At 58.0% G+C, this 13,648-nt stretch overlaps 1 protein-coding gene across 1 annotated transcript; it reads left to right on the plus strand.

Moving 5' to 3' along the window:
- The first annotated feature begins 1,070 nt into the window (after positions 1 to 1,070).
- On the plus strand, positions 1,071 to 9,644 carry GBGT1 (globoside alpha-1,3-N-acetylgalactosaminyltransferase 1 (FORS blood group)). The gene is made up of 7 exons (XM_063082380.1): positions 1,071 to 1,305; positions 2,235 to 2,432; positions 3,001 to 3,066; positions 6,687 to 6,737; positions 6,817 to 6,852; positions 7,427 to 7,561; positions 8,343 to 9,644. The coding sequence occupies exons 2-7, from the start codon at positions 2,362 to 2,364 to the stop codon at positions 9,025 to 9,027; spliced, it is 1,044 nt and encodes a 347-aa protein (XP_062938450.1). The 5' UTR covers positions 1,071 to 1,305; positions 2,235 to 2,361; the 3' UTR covers positions 9,028 to 9,644.
- The last annotated feature ends 4,004 nt before the right edge of the window (positions 9,645 to 13,648 follow it).

The raw sequence follows: 13,648 nt of genomic DNA on the forward strand, positions 1-13,648 counted from the left end.
GGGAACTTTGCAAACATAAACTAAGTCGCAGGCCAGGTCCCAGGGAACCAGTGCTGGCAGCTAAAAACGAAGCATGACCTTTCAGCCCGTATTCACTAGCTTCCAGGGCCTGTGCCAGGCACCTGCAGACGCTGAGGAAACAGGCCCTGTCCTGTAGGAACCCGGGGCTCTCCAGGGAAATCCAGAGGACACAGACAAACACACCCCGGGACCTGGGAACGATCTGGTTTACGACTTCGAGCTGCACTGTGGCCTTGAGCAAACCTACAGCCTCTCTGAGCCCGCTGTCGTGGCCACTTCTCACTTGGTCCTCCACGCTGTCACTTTGGCTGGTTTCTCCCTCGCCCCCTCCGTCCCCCCTCCGTGTTACCATCTCGTCCTTATTTACCCTCAGGGCCTCTTTCTTTCGTCCCTCCAGTTTCTCCCCTCCCCCACCACACCTAGCAGAGGCCTCTGCCTCCAAAACCCTCCAACCCTACGCTTGGCTGACCCCTGGCGAGCTGTGAGGGGGCCCCTCCTGGGGTCCCAGGGCCCCTGGGTGAACGAGAGCAGCCCTTCGTGGAAGGGTCAATGCTACCCCCTCAGGCCTTGGGAGGAAAGTATGGCCAACCCCACCTTACACCGGAGGAAACGCGCTCGTGGTCCCCCAGCCAGGGAAAGTCGTCAAGCTCAGAGGCCCTGAGCAAAGGAACACCGATCAGTAAGTGCGACCTACTTTCTTCCCCTAACTGCTCCGAAGCTCTTTTAAACATATTCAAGTTTTCCCCCAAAATCGTTTCCCTCATTTCTCCGCCCGCGCCCCCGTCCGAGGTCCAGGACCGTGCTTCCCGCCCCCATGCTGGGACCGAGGCATTCCAGGCCCAGGCCCAGACGAGGAGCGGAGGCCAGATCCCAGGTCAGGGGCTCAGAACCCCGGGTCGGGACTACGGCGAGGGGCGGGGCTACGGCCGGTGGGCGGGGCTCGCGCGCTGGGGGCGGGCTGGGGCCCCGGGCCCGGCGGGAGGTTCTTGTTGTTCCCCGGCCGCCTCATCCCGCCCAGCCCCCATGACTAACGGCTCTGCTCCGGGCTCTGTCCCGCGCGCTGCTAGGAGCGCCCCGCGGCCATGTGGGTATCGCGAGGGCCCAGGAGAGCCGAGCCCCTGGTTTCCGAGCCGGCTGCGCCCCTCCGTCCATCCGAACTCCGGTCCGGCCGCAAGGAGTGAGTCTGCACCCCGCAGGAATAGTCGCGCTCCCCGCCCCACCCTGTCCCCGCACTGCACCGCACGGGGGCGGAGGAGGAACGCCCCGAGCCCGGATCCCGCACAGGTGGGTGACAGTCTAGCTGTGTCTGGGCCCCGGGCTCCCGGGTCCGGACTCCAGGCTGGAGCGGGTGGGGCTCGGGCCTGGGCCTTGCGTCGGCGCGAGCGACCCCGGCGGCCTGAGTCCCGCAGGAGGCTGGCGTTAGCTGGGCTGGAGGTCCGGGCTGCGCTCCAAGGCCTGGGTGGGGAGACTGAGGCCCCAGAAAGAGGGAAAGGAAGCGGGCTTGCCAGCGACTCCCGAGTGAGCGTGGTCCTGACCCCCGGGACCCCAGCCCTGGGGTCTTCCTGTGACTCTGGGCTGACCTCTGCAGGGCAGCCAGGGATCTCGCACTCACTGTGGCCCGGGCTGTGCCAAGCGCTTTACAGCCATTCCCGCACGTCATCCTCGGGGACGTGCGTGCTGTTCCCCGACCCCGTCCCCCTTTAGCCGAGGGGCGGGGGGATGACTTGCCAAGGTCACCTGAGCCAGTGAGAGCCGACGCGCGTTGCCGCCATCCCCTGGACAGCCCAGGCCCCGCCACCCACCCCCAAGGGAATCCCGGCCGCCCCTCCCTGCGCAGCCCCCGGGAACTGGGTGTGTCCCCCCCGCCCCCCCCCCCGTGCCTCAGGGCTAGATTGTCGTTGTCCTAGCTGCTGCCCAGGGGAATCCTCTAAGCCCGCCCCAGGGCTCCGCGCTCGTGCCGCGGTCCCTGCTCCTCGGCGCGCCGGCCTCTGCTCACCTCCGCTGATGGAAGGGGCCTCCGCGAAATTGACCCCAGCACTTCTCCTAAGGGACAGGTGGAGGCTCCAACTGAGCCCTGAGCCGCTGCCAGAGCTGAGCGTGGGGTCCGGCTGGACTAGGAGAGACGGGGAGTACACGTTCCCCCGGTGGGTGGCCCAGGGGAAGGGAGGGCTGCGGGCGAGGCCACTGACCGGGAAAACGAGCATCCTTTGCAGGTGTTCCCAGCTCCCCAGCTCCTCGGAAACGCAGGCTCAGACCCCGACAGCCCTGCAAGAGGGGACCTGATTCACCAAGGTCCGCGGGGTCTCTACAGGTGCCCAGGCCTTGGCACAGCAGCCAGCGATGCACCGTGGGAGGCTGGCCCTGGGCTTAGGGTTCTGCCTGCTGGCAGGCACAGGCCTCTGCTTCCTGTGGTGAGTCCACCCCATGGAGCTCTCCATCCCTACTCACCCCATGACTCCTCCCTGTCTTTGCATGTCAGCCACAAAACCTTGATCCCCTCGTGTTATTTTCCGGTCTCACCAACCTCTCCTTGCTCAGTCCCAACTCCAGCCAGACCCACGTAGTTTCAGTTTCTGAATTTTGCCTTGTACTGGCCTCTTGGCTTTTGACTTGCTCTTTCCTCTGCCTGGACCATTCTTCAACCTGTGTTGATGAGGAACTCCTGTTCATGCTCCCCAATCCACTCCCTGTGTCCTGTAAGCTCCTGGGGCTGCCCCTCACCCTGCTCTTTGTGTGTGGAGCCTGGCATCAAGAATACACATACCCCAGGAATGAATGACTGCATGGGTAAATGAGTGACTGCATTCAAGGTCTGTGATGCATGCAGGGAATACCAGACTTTGTCCTCCAAGGTCAGCCACAGAATGACAGGAGACCCCCCTAAATGCACTGTTGGGGCCTTCACTCCCAATATTAGGTGCCAAGTGGGTTTTTAGCCTCTGGGGCAGAGTGGAGTCAACCGGTGTTTTTCCTTTCCAGGGTGCATGTTGAGAACTGGTTGCCAGTCTCCTATGTCCCCTATTACCTCCCCTGCCCAGAGATCTTGTAAGTATGGGGCTAGATGAATTGGGGACCCTGTGGGCTGCTCACAGTTGGAGTTTTTAAGGTCACTTTGTGAGTTCCCAGGTCCTAAGCTCATGGCTCTGATAAATGAGACAGTGTTTAGGTAATTTATGGGCTGCCACAAATGTGGAGTGAAATTCCCATTTCAGTTTTGGAGCATCCTTGTAGCCCCCTGAATGGTTTGACCTTGGACACAAGTGAGCTCTGAGCCTCACTTGCTGCATCTGTAAAATGGGGTGGTAAAAGTGCCCCTCGCAGGCCACTGGGAACAGGGAGTGCGATGATGCCTGTCAGCAGCCTGATGTTGCCCTGGTGCACAGTAGGTGCTCAGTAAACAGTGCTTTTAGGACTTGACCTTTTTGCTCACTTTTGTGTTCTATGTGGATTCAAGGAACAAATTAACATGTGACCAAAGTCTTCTCCACATAACGAATCTGACATCTTGGCAGTAAAGAGTGAAAAAGTGGGGCTGGCAGGTTAGCTCAGTAGGTTGGAGCGTGGTGCAGACCAAGGTCCAGGGTTCCATCCCTGTGCTGGCCAGCTGCCCGAAAAAGGTGAAAAAATGGGTTAGGACAGTCTCAAAAGAGCATCCGGCTCGTTGGTCCTTTGCTTTTCATGACAGCTAAAGGAAAGTTCGACAAACACCTGGACCATGACTACTAATTAACAACGAGGCACGTTTTATTATAAACATAGTATAGTAAATGAGGAACCTAGAAAACAGAAAAGATGACAGAAAAAGAAAACTTTTCGGGTCCCCCTTGTCTGAGTTCTGCTCTGATTTCTAAGTTCACTGTTGGTCGCTGGCTTGCTTGTTTACTGTGTTTTTTTTTTTTTTTCTTTTATTAATTTATTTGCTGTGCTTTCTAATTGAACAGATTATACATTTTCATGGTTCTAAAAGCAAAATGGCTGCTTGCTGTTTAAAACAGTTCTGATCATACTGTTTTTGCACTTTTTATCCTGTTTTCCCAGAGTGGACTTTCCTCTTCAGTGTGTGTCCCTCCCCTTCATGGTCACCGTCGTTTTATTCCCCCCAGGGGCTGGGTCACAAATCATGAGCCCCTTCCCTTCCCACTAACAATGGCTCGGCGTGTGGGTTGTTCCCAATCTCCCAGGGTTCTAAAGACTGTCATGAGCAGCTGTGGGCATAACCCTTTTTCCATCTTAAAGATCATCTCATCCAGGTATGTTCCCTTCCTGGGCCAGAGGACGTGGATAGGTTGTTGATCCATCCCCATCGGCTTGACTTCTGTAAGGGCCACAGTACGTCAAACACTCACACTCAGCATGTACCCCTGCCTGAGCAGTGACCCACAAGACCACCCCCATATCGCACCAGGGCTAGTGCTGGGAATAGTGGGTGTCACGAAGACAAAAATGAACCCACCTTGCTGATTGGAGAGATGGCTGTCTCTTTGGTTTAAATTTCATCTCTGATTATGACTGAGGCCCTCATTTCTCCACGTCTTCCTGTTAATTGAATTTCCTCTCCTGGGAGAGGCTTACTTTGCCACCTTCTCTCTTTGGTCTGCTTGTGGGTTCTCTGTCACCACCCTTGGCTGAGCATATCTGCTACATTTTTTTTTCTTTGCAGTTTGTCTGTTGTTTGGTCCTACTGAATTATTATTATTTTAGTAGATTGAAGTTGGAAATTTTTGTTTATCTTAGATGATCAAACCTTCCCCTCTTCCTGGGGATTTTTTTTTCTTTTACTTTTAGTTTTATTACCTTCAGAGGTTTGAAAAGGTGAAGTTCCTTTCTTCGGCAATGGCTCGTCTGTGGATTTTGTGTTCCACATCTAACTCTTTAAGGCAGCTGGAGCGCGTCTGGGCTCATGGAAAAGGGAGCAGCTCATTGCCCGGGAAGCATGGGATGCTGGGCTGGCCGCTGCCTCTTGCTTCTGACCACCTCCTCAGAATCCCAGAGGTTTCTTTTTTTTTTTTTTTTTCTTTCTTTTTTAAGATGACCAGCAAGGGGATCTTAACCCTTGACCTGGTGTTGTCCGCACCATGCTCACCCAGTGAGCTAACCGGCCATCCCTATACGGGATCAGAACCCGTGGCCTTGGTGTTATCAGCACCACACTCTCCCAACTGAGCCACGGGCCGGCCCCAGAATCCCAGAGGTTTCTGAGCAGGGACTTGAAATATGTTTGTTTTTAAGAATCTAGGGCAGATGGCCAGTTTGATGAGTGACTTAAAAATTGTCTATTCAAGAGCAGAGACTAATTGCAAAAGGACAAATATTGTATGATGCCACTCAGTGAGGTGCCTACAGACCTACAAGAGTCAAACTCATAGAGGCAGAGTAGAAGAGTGGTCACCGGGGGCGGGGGGAGAGGCAGTGGGGAGGGACTGTCGGACACAAACCAAGTTTTAGTTTCGGGTGATGAAAAAGTTCTGCACGTGGAGAGTGGTGGTGGTTGCACAACAGCGGTGCAGATGTACTTAATCCATTGAACTGTACACTAAAAAATGGTTAGAGTGGTAAATCTTATGTTCTATATATTTTACTGCAAAAAGAGACATAGACCGAAGAAGGTGGGAGAACTCCTGGAGCTTTAAGCCACCCTGTCGTATATGATACATTGAAAACTCACAAGTGACTGGCAGGCAACCCTATCATCAGGTGGCCTGTTCCTTAGGAGCTCCTGCCTCAGGACAGTTAGGCTCAGGCCTCTTCTGGAGCTGGCTCTGCTGCTCGGTGGCCTCGGGCAGGCCTGTCTCTTCTCTGGGCCTCACTTGTACCCCCTGGAGAAATACTCTATGTGCATGGTTATATGGCCTTACCGAGCGCCTGCCCATGCTGGGCACGAGCTGCGAGCCCCTACTCCCATACCACGTGCACTCCTCACGGCAACTTGAGGGTAAGGATGGTTGGCCCTTTACAGATGAGGAAAAGTGGGTGTATTGGTCAGGGTTCCACTGGAGAAGCAGAACCAGTAAGAGCTAGGTAGGTAGGCAGACGGACAGACAGACACGTATTGCAAGGAGCTGGCTTATGTGATCATTGGCTGGTTAGGCAGGTCTGAAATGGGTACAGCAGGCTGGAGCTCTCGGGCGGGAGCTGATGCTGCGGTCCACAGCGGAGACTTCCTCTTCCTCAGGGAAACGTCAGTTCTGTTCTTAAAGCCTTTCAATGAACAGGATCAGGCCCACCCAGGTAGTCCAGCTCCTTTACATAAAACCCACTGACATACAGAGCACTTTCACAGCAGTGCCTTGATCGCGCTTGAGACGCTGGGTACTGCCACTGAGCCAAGCGGACATACCCAGCTGACTGTCACAGTGGGCCCCGCTCAGCCAACTCATCCAGGGTCCCAGGTCCCCAGGTCTTTGCAGCTGCTCCCACCTTCTACCCAGTGCTGAGATCCTACAGAGCAACGTAGCTTTGGAACCAGGCAGGTTCCGATCACCACCCTTCCACTTCTCTCTCAGTGACCCTGGAACCCTCAGTCCCTCCTCTGTAAAGTGGGCAGAGCAGTGGGGAGGTCAGAGGGAGACTGTGTGGCACCTGGCGGTGTTCGACTCTCATTCGTCCTGTGCTGATGTCTGCCCCCAGCCCTGGCACTAACAGCTCTTTCTTATCTCTGCCTCCAGCAACATGAAGCTGCACTACAGGAAGGAGGAGCCGCTGCCGCCCGTGACACAGTAAGGACACTGTCGTTTCCCCTTTTGTGGCCCTGTGGGGGGGCCACTTCCCCTCACCACTGGGCCTTCTTGGTTGCAGAGCACGGTACCCTCAACCGAAGCTGCTGGAGCAGAGGTAGGTGTCACGAGAGGCCTGGTCGGGGGCGGGGTAGGGGTGGTGGAGAGGTCAGTGTCACAGCAGCCCTGGGGCCCAGGCAGTCTGGGACCGTGGAGAGATAGGCTGGGAGTCAGGGACCTGGGCTCCAGTCCCAGCTCTGTCACTAGCTGTGTGACCTTGGGCAGGTTACCCAACTGCTCTGAGCTTTTTCTGTACAGGCGGCTACTGCCAGGTTGGAGGACCAGATAAGGTGGTATTCGTGATACGTGTACTGTGCCCACCACATCGTAGACGCTCCAGTCCATTGCTGACAATAGTACTGCATCACCTTGGATGACAGCCCCCATGTGTTAGGCACTCAGCACGCACGGGAACGTGAGGCTCCTTCTAGACACTTGGTGTGCACTACTTCCGGGGCCCCTCGACCCCACTGGGAGGTAACTATTGTTATCTCCACTTTCCACACGAGGAAACAGGTCCAGAGCCAGGGTGGGAGTTGCTCTGGGTCCCACAGTGTGAGAGGCAGGGCCAGGACGGGACCCAGGCCTTCGTAAGAGGAGGGTCTCCGTAACCACTGCCTCCCTGCTGCTAGGCCCACAGAGCTGCTGACACTCACGCCCTGGTTGGCACCCATCGTCTCTGAGGGAACCTTCAACCCGGAGCTTCTGCAGCACATCTACCAGCCGCTGAACCTGACCATTGGGGTCACGGTGTTTGCCGTGGGGAAGTGAGTAGCGGGCTGGGCGGGGGCAAGGGGGTTCTCGATGAGCCCCAGGAGCTTACAGTCTAGGGGTCAGACAGGACGTACACACAGGATACCAGCTGGGCACCAGGGAGGCTCTGAGCCAGGTGCTGAGCAGAGGGAAGGTACAGAGTGTGATGGGGGGTGGGGGCAGCTTCCTGGAGGAAGGGGTCTGGCCCTGACATGGAAGGGGAGTTGGAGGCAGCCCAGGTAAGGGAATAGGAGCCTTGGTCAGGAGGCGCCCGTGCCCCACCCCCACTTTTCCTGGACTCTTGCTCTACTCTCCTGTCTCTTCCCTGACCCCACCTGGCCTTTCCTTCAGGACCTACCACCTGGCAACTTCCCTCTGAGGCTCTTCCTGAGACTCCTGAGAGAGGGACCATGAGGGGGCCCCAAGGCCTAGAGCACTGGCTAGATGGTGAATGGGCAAGCTTCTAGGCGGCTTCTAAAGATCAGCCAGAATGAGAATCCCATAGGACACTGCCCAGCACTTAGTGAGTGCTCGATCAAAGTGAGCTTGGTTCATGAATACTGTATAAAGAATCAGCATTCAGGATCATTCTTACAACATTCTTAAGAGGTTGGTACTAGGACTGTGGGTTTGACAGACAAGGACCCCAGGTTCAGACCTGCGTGACTCTCGAGGTGGGAAGTACATCCAGCCTGGCTGAGCCAGACCCCATGCCCCGCATGGTACCAGCACATGGTGGAGAACCAGGCAGTGCACTGCTGGGGCAGCGGAGGGTGACAGGGTTACCTTCACCAGGTACACCCTCTTCGTCCAGCACTTCCTGGAGTCGGCCGAGGAGTTCTTCATGCGTGGTTACCAGGTGTACTACTACATCTTCACCCATGACCCTGCGGCCATTCCCAGGGTCCCCCTGGGCCCCGGCCGGCTCCTCAGCATCATCCCCATCCAGGGTCACTCCCACTGGGAGGAGATCTCCATGCGCCGGATGGAAACCATCAGCCAGCACATAGCCAGGAGGGCCCACCGGGAGGTGGACTACCTCTTCTGCCTTGATGTGGACATGGTGTTCCGGAACCCATGGGGGCCTGAGACCTTGGGGGACCTGGTGGCTGCCATTCACCCAGGCTACTTCACTGTAACCCGCCAGCAGTTCCCCTATGAGCGCAGGCATGCGTCCACTGCCTTTGTGGAAGACAGCGAGGGGGACTTCTATTATGGTGGGGCGGTCTTCGGGGGGCGGGTGACCAGGGTGTATGAGTTTACCAGGGGCTGCCACATGGCCATCCTGGCAGACAAGGCCAATGGCATCATGGCAGCCTGGCAGGAGGAGAGCCACCTGAACCGCCGCTTCATCTCGCACAAGCCATCTAAGGTGCTGTCCCCCGAGTACATCTGGGATGACAGGAAGCCTCAGCCGCCCTGCCTGAAGCTGATCCGCTTTTCTACACTGGACAAGGATGCCAGCTGGCTGAGGAGCTGACAGCGGAGCCATGCTGCCATGACCGTGGACCCAAAGCTCTGCACCTACCTGCACCAGGGCTTCCCTCCTCCAAGCCTTACGGGCAGACCAGCCCTGTCCTGCCTACCTCTCAGTCTAGAGAATCCAATCAGAAAATGGATGTGGAAAGGCCATCATAAACTGTGAAGGGCTGTGCACACATGAGGATCACACAGTGGCGTGTGGCACAAGAATGGGTGGACAGGAGGACAGGAGACCAGTGGTTAGAAGGCAGGGCCCAGCTGGCCTTGCCTCGCCCAGCAGACATGCCTTCAGCAGGCAGGCCCTGGAGTCTCTGCCCAACTCAAAGTGCCTGAAATCCCGCTGCCGTCCCCTCTTTGTTGCACAGTGCCCTTAAAGTTGCACTTCTAACACCCTAGTGTGAAAGATGCCCGGACCCTTTCTCTCTGGCTGTGGAGGTTCCAGGAACTGTGATATGCCCCAGCACATGTAGCCAAATTTCTCACTCAGGACCCCACAGCCAGCCTTTGAGATGGACCAGGGCTAGGCTCCCTTTGGCTTCCTGCACCCCATGGTGAGCCACACTCTTAGGGACTAGCTGCCTCCTTTCTAAGAGGATTTGGGAAGTTTTAAATAAAGGTGGCATCTGCTAGGCCCTAACCAGGGTTTTTGCACCTGCACATCTAAGCATCTGTTCTGCAGGCACTGGGGATACAGGCAGACTGGATTTCAAACACAGTCAGCTTGGGGAAAGGAGCGGCTAAAGCTGGCTGCTGCAACAGACAAGATTTCATTCGAATTCTCTGGACAGACTGGGTGAGGGGAAGCATGCTGACAGATTGGCCACGTTCTCAGAGTGCAGGCAGCAGAGCCAGTCAGCTGGACAGCTCTGGACACGTAGGTCCTGAGAGCTGAAGGGATGTGTCTATCAGCCCTCCTGCCTCCAGGGTCACCTTAGCCCTGGCAGGCCACTGGCTGGTATGGGGCTCCAACAGCCTGTGAGGACAGCCTCGCCAGCTCAGGCCCAGGGGGACTTCAGAGGCCCATGTGGTTCTGTCTGCCTGGCCAGACAGACAGAGGGTGAGGCACAGGGTCAGGCATGGTTCCCCCTCCCATAAGGGCAGCAACATCTTTTCCATGGAAGGAGGAGACAGAGGGTAAGTTGGGGTATACTCTGTGATCACAGCAGAATGAACAGGTACCCACCCACCTGGCCACCCCTGCCAGCCTGGGGACCAGCCCTGAGCCCACTCTTCCTGCAACCTGTGGTTTGGCTGGCAAGCAGGGACAGATCCCAAGAGTACGAACATCCAGCCTGGGATGGAGAGGATCAGAGTCAGGGAGAGGCCCTGGGTGCTTCCTGGGCAAAGGGGCAAGAACGGGCCCATGGTCTGTGTGTCCCCAGCAGGAAGCACCAGGGCTGTGTTGAAGGAGCAGGCCCTGCCTTCAAGGAGCTTCCAGTTTAGAGCAGAAAGAGGCCTCTGGATGTGGAGACCAGCAAAGGCCTCAGGAGGGGTTGGCCCTGAGGCCTGGGTAGCATGAACCTTGCAGGGAAGAAAGTTGCTCCCAGCTATAGGCCCTCTTTGAGTGCCCGCCCTCTCCTAGACCCAGCTGGTGGGCCTTCCCAGCAGTGGTCTAAGCTTCTGGGACTATGGCTAACTCTAGTCCCTGTCCCAAGGCATGGTCCTCAGACGAGCTGAGTGAGTGACAGAACACAGCTCCTGGAACCTAACCACAGTCCAGGCTGCTTTCCAGAAAGAAGCAAGGGCCTGGGGCTGGAGCTGCTGCACAGGTGGGAGAAAGTAAGGGGCCCTGACCCAGCAGAGGAAAGTGGGAGTGTCCAGGGACAGTCCCAGCAGAGGAAAGTGGGAGTGTCCAGGGACAGAGTCCCAGCAGGGAGCCGTCAGCCCCTGTCTGGCAGAACCGGATCTGAACTTTGTATAACTATAGGGATCAATCTTGCCAGGGTAGATCAAAGTTTTGTGGGCTCTGAAGCTTTTAAAATTGCAAGGGTACCTCTTAAAAATAGACAAAATGACAAAAACAGTGTATGCAGTGCCCCCTGCAGAGGAGGCCCCCAAGCGTAAGCTTCTTGTCCCTTCATGGCCAACAGCCTCTCTCCCCACCTATTGTAGTCCAGCGTGCCCCTCCTACCACTAGGCCAATTCCTGGGGACTCACTCCTGACATCACCTCCTCTTGTAAGCCTGCCTTGATTTGTTCTCTGCTCCAGAGTGGATGACTTATTGCTTCCCCATAATCCTCCTCATCCCTGTGCCATCATTTACAATGCTGTCAGGCCCCTTTCCACCCCATTCTCCAAGCAGTAAGCTCCAAGAGGGCACAGACCAACCCCACCCAGGCACCTGGCACCTGGCAGGCACTCCATGAGTTTTTGTTAAATGACTGTGAGTGCAAGGCAGCTGAAAGAACATGGGTTTAGGAGTCTGTCCTAGAACATGTGGGATGCTGGGCTGGTCATTCCAACACTCAGCCCCAGCAGGGAGGGTTAAGTGAGATTATGGCTAGAAGATCTCTGGGCACCCACCCTTCTTGAGCAGCTACCTTGACAAGTGGCCAGCTTTGGGCCATCCAGGCAGCATGTCCAGCTTGAGGAGAGGCAGACAGTTGCAGACCCCCACTGCACACACAACACCAAAGCAGGCCCCATCCCTGGCTAGTGCTCGGGGAACGTGCTTGGGTGGGGTTGAGTAATGTGCCCATTAAGCTCACTCCAGCTCTAGGATGTGTGGCTCTGATAAGACCACCTGAATTGGGTCCCCTGCCCCTCAAACTTGCAGTGATCCCAGCTCCTTGGACGACACTCAGAGCCCCATGTAATCTGATACACACGCTCTCCCCAGGGCACCCCACACCCACCTCCAGCTTCCCTGGAGCCACCCAGGGACCTCCTCCAACCCTTGTCCCCTCAGAGCCTCCTGTTCATAGTACCCCTCCCAGAGCCCCAACCACAACACTCACCTTCAGGGCTGGGCTCAGAGGACACCTCCTCAGGGCTCCTGTGCATAGCACAGACTTTGGGGTCAGGTGACCTGGGTTCCAACCCACAGCTGGGCCACTTGACACGGGCCTGTGACCAGAAGCCCATGTGGTGACTATTCAGGGCCTCAGTTTCCTCAGCTGAACATGGGCCTGCAACTCCCACCTGGTGAGGTTGTGCTGGGGCGTCAAGCTGGGAGTTGAAAGCTCCCAAAGTGCTGGACTCCTGTCGCCTGGCTGAGGAGGCCCCAGCACAGCACATGGCCTGTGGTTATCAGTGTGGGGACAAGTGATGGTGATGAGCAGTGACTCTGAGCCCCACGACGCTGGGCTTGGTCACTGAGAGCTGTGTGTCCTGAGTGCTGGGGCCACTGCTCATGTATAAAATAGGATGAGGTCACTGAGCACCCAGCGGGCTCCCTAATAATAGTGATAACCCCCAATATTTGCCCAGTCCCAGTCGTGGGGCCCTCTCCTTCCAGGATCCCTCCACCGCCTCTTACGCTAGCCAGGGATGCAAGGATAGGCCGGACCTTGCGTTCCTGGGTCCTGCCAGGGAAAAAGGGGGGGAAAGAGGGGGAACATGACCCTGTCCCTGCCCAGACTCGGTGTCCCCTTGCCTAAGGTCCCCTGTCTCCTGCCACGCAACGAGCTGAATCCTCAGGTGGCACTAGGGTACCTGGGCGACAGGGAGAAGGGTGTATACATGGTGACTCTCGCGTCCCCAGGCTCTGCACGCCCACCCGGCCCTGCGATCCCCGCCTGTCTGGGATGAGGTCCTAGCGGGGTGGGGTGCACAAAACAGGCGGCTGGGGCGGAAGGACACGTGAGACCGGCAGCCTGGGCAGCACTTTGTGCGTGGCGCTTGCGCGCAGCGAGGCGGGGTCACGTGCACGCGCCGTCCGCGGTCCCGCGCAGGCTCCGTGTGCGCGCCGGGCGTGGATAGCAGGCCCGGGGCTCTGTGCGGCGTCCGCCCCGAGGAGGGAGGACCGAGCGCGCCCCCGAGTCCGCGCGGTGGGACCCGCCCCTCGCACCTGCGGGCGGGCGTGCGGGGCGGGGCCGCGGCTGTCCCCGCCCACCCAGGCCCGAGCCCCGGGAACCCCGGCAGAACCGAGCGGCCGGCGGCGTGGGCGGCGCAGACAATGGGAGCGGCGCAGGCGGCGGCGGCGGCCCGGGCGGCGGCAAGGGCCAAGGAGCCCCCGGCCCAGCGGGGACGGGAGGCCGCGCCATGAGCCCCGCAGCCGGGCGCCCCCCTGCGCCGCGCGCGGGCCCAGGCGAGCGGCCTCTGCGAGCCCCGCGCCCCGCCCTGGGGCCGGCGATGCGCTGCCGGGGCTGAGGATGATGGTAGATTGCCAGGTGAGTGCCCCGCACGGCCCCAGGCCGCCCCCGCCCACACCCCACCCGGGGCGGAAGGGGCCCACGCGGGGCGCGCGCCTATGCAGTTCCGCGTCCTGGTACAGTTAGGAAACTGAGACCAGGAGAGAGGCAGGCCCGGGACTCACGAGGTGGGGCAGAGGCCAGCAGAGAAGGGAGGATTCCGGCCTTCTAGGCCGGGGCTCAGCCCACCCATGAGGTTTGCTTTGGGAGTGAGAGATCCTGGGGGACCCCTGCCCACCACCTTCCACGTGGACCTCTTTTCTCTG

The sequence above is a fragment of the Cynocephalus volans genome, chromosome 17 (assembly GCF_027409185.1).
Source record: "Cynocephalus volans isolate mCynVol1 chromosome 17, mCynVol1.pri, whole genome shotgun sequence".
Classification (NCBI taxonomy): domain Eukaryota; kingdom Metazoa; phylum Chordata; class Mammalia; order Dermoptera; family Cynocephalidae; genus Cynocephalus; species Cynocephalus volans.

Coding starts and splice junctions, on each gene's coding strand:
- GBGT1 (XM_063082380.1), top strand. CDS start 2,362: ATGCACCGTGGGAGGCTGGCCCTGGGCTTAGGGTTCTGCCTGCTGGCA. Junction 6,738..6,816: donor CCGCTGCCGCCCGTGACACA/GTAAGGACACTG, acceptor TCTTGGTTGCAG/AGCACGGTACCCTCAACCGA. Junction 7,562..8,342: donor ACGGTGTTTGCCGTGGGGAA/GTGAGTAGCGGG, acceptor TACCTTCACCAG/GTACACCCTCTTCGTCCAGC.